The sequence below is a fragment of the Elephantulus edwardii genome, unplaced genomic scaffold (genome assembly GCF_000299155.1).
Source record: "Elephantulus edwardii isolate Elephantulus edwardi_28Jun2011 unplaced genomic scaffold, EleEdw1.0 scaffold00014, whole genome shotgun sequence".
Classification (NCBI taxonomy): Eukaryota; Metazoa; Chordata; class Mammalia; order Macroscelidea; family Macroscelididae; genus Elephantulus; species Elephantulus edwardii.
This window is the reverse complement of record NW_006399764.1, coordinates 29,439,073-29,445,137: the sequence shown is the minus strand read 5'-3', so window position 1 is coordinate 29,445,137 and position 6,065 is coordinate 29,439,073. Positions and strand designations below refer to the sequence as shown.

General features: G+C 51.2%; 1 protein-coding gene across 2 annotated transcripts in view; it reads left to right on the top strand.

Annotated features, from left to right (window-relative positions):
* SMARCA2 (SWI/SNF related, matrix associated, actin dependent regulator of chromatin, subfamily a, member 2) overlaps positions 1-6,065 on the top strand; it is a 191,004-nt gene that overhangs the window by 76,384 nt on the left and 108,555 nt on the right. For both annotated transcript variants that reach the window (XM_006881321.1, XM_006881320.1), the window contains exons 15-16: positions 3,356-3,422; positions 3,837-3,947. In XM_006881321.1, coding sequence (XP_006881383.1) covers positions 3,356-3,422; positions 3,837-3,947 — 178 coding nt within the window. The remainder of the gene's footprint in view (positions 1-3,355; positions 3,423-3,836; positions 3,948-6,065) is intronic.

The following is a 6,065-nucleotide window of genomic DNA, read 5'->3' as shown; positions in this document are numbered from 1 at the left end:
CGTAGTGGGCAGTGTCGTGAGTACAGCCGCTGGTCCCCCCTGTGTGTACGTAGTGGGCAGTGTCGTGAGTACAGCCGCTGGTCCCCCTGCGTGTATGTAGTGGGCTGTGTCGTGAGCACAGCCGCTGGTCCCCCTGCTGTCCAGAACGGGGTGGGCCCTGGGAGCAGCCTGTCCTGCCCACTCATGTACAGCAGTGGGCAGTGTGGAGCAGAGTGCCAGGCAGGGGTCAGGTTAGCTTCTCCTTCTCCTTGTCCTTGACGAAGGGCAGTCTGGTGGCCTAGTGCTAAGAAGTGGTGCTGCAGTCCCAGAGGCACCAGTTTGAATCCACCAGTTACTCCGTGGAAGAAAGATGGGTGGTCTCCTCCTGTGTGATTTACTTCTTCTATAAATCTTCTGGAGAGTCAGTTCAGACTCAACCGTGCACAGCAACAACCTCCTTGACTGGCTGTTAAGACCAGAACCCTGTGGTTTTATCAGGTCTTAGGTGGACCGTCTACACAGCCTGCCCACTGTGTAATGGGTAGCGATCATCAGCACTTGTTAAGTAGCCTGGGACCCAGAAGTATTTTTTTCACGTTTTAAATAAGTCTTTGAGTTTTTTTCCCATTTCTGAAAGTCTTATTTCAGTTTCTAAAGAATATGTGAGAACATAAGCATTTTTATTAAAGGACACCTGGCAACACTTGGAGCACCCGCCCGCTTTGCCAGCGGTCAGTGGTTTGAACTCAGTAGCTGTTTGGAAGGAGAAAGGAGAGGCCTTCGGCTTCCTACAGATGCCAGCCTAGAAAATTCTCCCAGTGGCTCTGCTCGATCCTGCAGGCGTTGTGTCTTATTTTTATTTATTCTTTTATTTTTATAGATTATAGTCAGATGTCTCCAAGTTAAGCGTGACTCGGAGGAACCCCTGTGGCAGATTAAAGCTCCCCCGTTAGCATTTCCTAGGCTGTAATACTTACAGGAGCAGTTTGCCAGTTTTTTCTCTCTTGGGTCAGCTGGTGGGTTCGAACTACCAACCATTTAGTTAACATCTAAGTGTTTAGCCTAGTGTGTAACCATTGTGCTACCAGGGCTCCTTGAATGAAGGAGTTGATGTTAGGGGCTATCAAGTCAGACCTCACTCAGAGTGCCCCCAGGTAACAGAGGAGAGCTGCCCTGCTGAGTTCCCTGGATTGAAGTCACCAGGTCTTTTTCTCATGGAACCACAGTGGGTTTGAACCCCTGACCCTGGGTTAAGCAGCCCAGTCCTTGACCTTGAGTCGGGCCTGTCTGCCTGTGCATCTTTGGCTGCATCTTTCTTTGTTGAAGGATGAGGGTTCTATTTATGTATTTCCTTCAAATGTTGTCTAAATGAGACTATTTGCAGCATTTTTTTAAAAAATCTGGCTGTAATCAGTAATATTTACACACCTTTTACATTATAGTATTTATATGTTGAATCTGATTTTTGAATTTCTTTTTTCTCTATTTTGAACCTACAGTTTGCATTTCATCTATATATCAGATCTCCCTTTTGTGTTTCATTGATACTTTGAACCTACACTTTGGGTTTGAATCCAGAGTTGTGTTTCGTCTGTATTTTGACTCTGCCCTATGCGTTTCATCCACCAGTGAGGTCTAGGTATTTGCCCTTCCCCCTACATTTTGAATGCACGTTAGCATTTTCTAGCGTGCGTGTAAGGCCTGGACTGTTGGGGACCTCCTTCCGTGTGCCTTCTTGGCAGATTTATTGAACATTGCCATGTGGTTTTGTAGTTTCCGCTCCCGGCAGCCTCGCTGGGCTTACATGACTGTTTCTGAAGGCCCACAAAGCCCCCTGCCCGCGCCTCATTTCTCAGTGCTGGTTAATGCAGAGTTCTTTCTTCATTTCTTCTCCTTATAGAGTTATGCATTCTGTTATTGTCTTCTTAGGATGTCTGTGTTTGTGTGTCCCTCAAACACACTTTCTGGCAACTTCTGGCTAACTTATCTCTCACTTCCATGTTTTTAAAGTACATATGTGGTGGTGGTGGTTTATATTCTTAGCCCTTTCAAGGGGAAGCTTCTGGTCACTCATTCTTGCTTACAATGTGCCTTTTCCTTACTTTTCTGAGGGGTGAAGGGGCGCCACCTCACTTGTCTAAATAGATATCTGTCTCGTCTCGTTAGAGAGCTTGGAAGACAGAGGCCACTCCTTCCTGGTGCTTTGAAAGCCCCAGCAGCTTCTAGGGAGAAACTCAACTAACAGCCAGGGGGTCTTGTGGCCTAGTGGATAGGAGTTGTGCTGGTGGTTTGAAGTTAATCGCTGCTCCTTAGGAGAAAGAGAGGCAGACTCCTTTCTTGCGATTTACAGCCTCCAGAAATCTGATGGAGGGTCAGCTATGCGTTCATCCTGACTCCACATCAGTGAGTTTTTTAAAACGAGTTAAGGAGCCCTGGTGGCACAATGCAGTATGTGTTGGATTGTTGACCAGAAGGTTGGTGGTTTGGATCCACCAGCAGACCCACAGGAGAAACGAGGCCATCTCCTCCCAAAAAGATTCAGAAACCTGGCTAAGGGTTACTGTGTGTCAGAATCACAGGTGACGTCTTTGCTCGTTACTGATTTTCCCTCCTGCTGTGCCTCCCATCCCCGGAAAGCACCCTGGGATCCCAGTAGCCGGGAATGAGGTTGTATGTGTGTGTGTGTGTGTAAACCTCTCCTTAACTTATTTAGACAGTGGACACAGGCCATATTTGTCCTTTTGTGACTGGCACATTTCACTCAGTGAGCTGCCTGCAGGTACACCTGTGCTCTGAGGTATCCTGAGAACTCCTCCTTTTTGGATTTTTGCATGTGCCTTCATTACCATGTGCTCATGTCTGCCTGCTGTTAGGGACTTCTTCAGAGTACTGGAGAGCAATGGTGTCACTCTGGAGACTAAGGTGCGCCTGATACAGGCCATGGTCTTTGCAATCACCTGTTATGCATCACAGAGTTGGACAATGACCAAGGAGGATAGAAGGAGAATTGATGCCTTTGAGCTGTGGTGTTGGAGAAGAGTATTGAATATACTATGGACTGCTGAGAAAATGAACAAGTTTAACCTGGAGAGGGTTAAATCAGGCTGCTCCTTGGAGGCAAGGATTCTAAAGCTTCGTCTGACATGTTGTCCCTTGGAGAAAGACATCATGCTTGGGAGGGTGGAGGGACAGTGCAGGAGAGGAAGACCTTCGATGAGATGGATTGATTCAGTAACTGGAGTAAAGGGGGTGGGTGTGTTGGAGGTAGTGCACTTGGCACAGGACAGAGCAGGTTTAGGCCAGTTGTACACAGGGTCACTATGAGTCGCAGGCAGATCGACGGCACGGAACAACGACTTGTGTTTCTCTTCTCTAGGACGCTGTCTAACTGGACGTATGAATTCGACAAATGGGCGCCTTCTGTGGTGAAAATCTCCTACAAGGTGTGTGGCTGTGTTTGTGTCCGAGGGTGGGAAGGCCCCCAGGGCTCCGCGACCCTGTCCCCTCCGCCCTTACACGTGTGTGTGAGCAGGGCTGGCTGTGAGGTTTTGTCACGCACGCACGTCATGCACGAGATAGCAAGGGTTGCTCACGCCTGGAAGATCATTGTAATAAACTGTAATTACTCTGAGATAGTGAAATGCAGGAGAAAATTGTTAATTATCAGGTCCCTGAGGAGAGTCATACAAATAACAGATGCCCACGTCTGCGCCGTGGCTGAGACAGCAGGAGGTGACTCCCATGGAAACGGGGCCTGGAGGGCTGTCCTTGGGGTCACCTCCATCTCCTCCCCCTCCCTTCCCGGCCTGCCTGGGGTCTGACGGGACAGTGGGGAACAGAGTGGTGTTTCCTTCCAGGGCACGCCGGCCATGCGCCGTTCGCTGGTCCCTCAGCTGCGGAGTGGCAAGTTCAACGTCCTCCTGACCACCTACGAGTACATCATCAAGGACAAGCACATTCTTGCCAAGGTAGGCTGGGAAGGTCCTCTCTGTGGTGATGGAGGGGCCAGTACCCAAGAATGAAGTCCTCCAAATAGCACTCACTAGCAGTTCTGAGCCCTGGTGGCTTAGTGGTAAGAAGCTGCGCTGCAATCCCAAAGGTGCGAGGTTCAAATTCACCAGCTGCTCGTTGGGAGAAAGATAGGCAGTCTCCTCTGTATGAGTTACTGCCTCAGAAAACTGGCTAGTGGGTCAGCTGAGCATCAGTTGTGGGGTCAGACGGTACATCAACAACAGGAACACTGGAGAAGCCGTGTATCACGGTAACATGATGGGCTGCTCACTAAGGTCAGAAGTTCAAGCCCTCCAGCTGGTCTTCAGGAGAAAAACAGACACTGCCTTCCAGTAAGATGTAGGGCCATGGGACCACAGTGGACGGTTGCTATGGGTCAGAACGTGCTTGGTAATGGGGTGGCCTAGTGAGCTCTGGCGGTGTCGTTCATAGCTGGTTACTCTGTAACCCGGAGGCCATGTCTCTCTGGGAGTTCGAATCCACTGGCTCCAGTGGAGAAAGGTGGGTGGGAAGTCTCCTGTGTGGTTGACAGCCTCGGAAATTGCCAGAAGGCCTGCCGAGTGGATTCTGACCGGCCAGCGGGGAGAGGGGACACCTGATGGTGACGCGGCCCCTTCTTTTTCTGTCTGCCCTTTATCTCTCCTTCTCCTCTCCTTTGCTTCTCTCTCTGCAGCCCTCTTTCCTCCCCCACCCCTTGTCTCTCTCGCTGTTGTCTGTTCTCTGTCTGTCTCTGTCTGTCTCTCACTTACTCGGAGAGTCAGTGCACTTTTTGATCACAGGCCGGCCTTGTGCTGAGGTTGGATTTTGGCGGCAGCCTTCCCACCAGCTCCCCACCAGCTATGGGCACCCACCTCTTTAAGTCTGTTGGAGGGTCACCTGGGTCCCTTCCACGCCACCTCTCTGTCCAGCAGTGCTGACAAGCGTGGCATCACGGGCTCCCTCTCTGTCGTTGCTGTGCACTCAGGGCCCACTCAGAGCTGACCCCCTGCTGCATTTCCAAAGCTGTCCACGCTCGGGAGGAAGTTACTCATCCCCCCACCGCCCCCCGGATTCATTGGTGGATTCGAACCTCCAGAGAGGCCCCTTTGGGTCAGCAGTGCCGCTCTCTACAGACGGCACAAGAGCTCCCTCTGGGGTCCGTAGTCCTGGGTGACTATTGGGGACAGAACTTTCTTTAAAACTCGTGCCTCCGGCTCCTTGCAGACACTCAGGCCACCATCTGGGGGGGGTCTCCGTTCAGCCAGATGCAGCTTTTGAGCCCCTCGAGTTCTCCACTTTTCTGTCATTATCCAAGGGGGCTCTGGGGTGTGGTCCGTAAGGAGCTGGGTTCCTCACCCAAGACTGAACCTCTCAAGTGTGTTGAATCCACCCGCAGCTGCCTGTGAGGAAGGTGAACAGTCTCCTCGCACGCAGCTTACGGCCTCTGAAAACCTGTGGGGACGCGTGGTGGCGCCGTCCTTAAATCACGGGACTGCTCACCCCAGAGGTCTGCAGTTCAAACCTACCAGCGGATCCACGGGCGAAAGGCCTGGCGATCGAGCTCCTGTAAACACGGCCACTGTGTGGGCAGCTCCTCTCTGCCCCGCTGGACCCAGTGGCTGTGGGTCGGTTGATACAACGACAGTGGGATTTGCTTTGGCTTGGTGGTGCAGAAAGTTTAGTGTTTCACCGCTAGCCAAGAAGCTGGCACTTCACACCCACCCAGCTGCTCCTTGTGAGAAAGGCCTGGCGGTCTCCTGCTTTAAAGATGACCACTGTGGAGACCGTAGGGGCCTTCCGCTGGGCCACATGGAGTCCTTGCCTGTCAGAATGAAGTCGGCGTCACACAGCAGCTATATTTGCACAGCTCACAGTAACATGCAGAGGTGACAGGGCCACTCCCTGCCCCCATGTCTCCCATTCCTATATCCTTCATTGTCTGGTCACCACCAAACAGAAAGTTACGTGTTTTCCCCCATTTATATCAACTTGTCTCCTGCTGTACCTATGTAGAATGAAGGACAGTGTTTCCTCTATGTTAGCCAATAAGAAAACCTAAATTCTGGGGGTCCTTTTTCCCCTACCCGTGGTGTTTT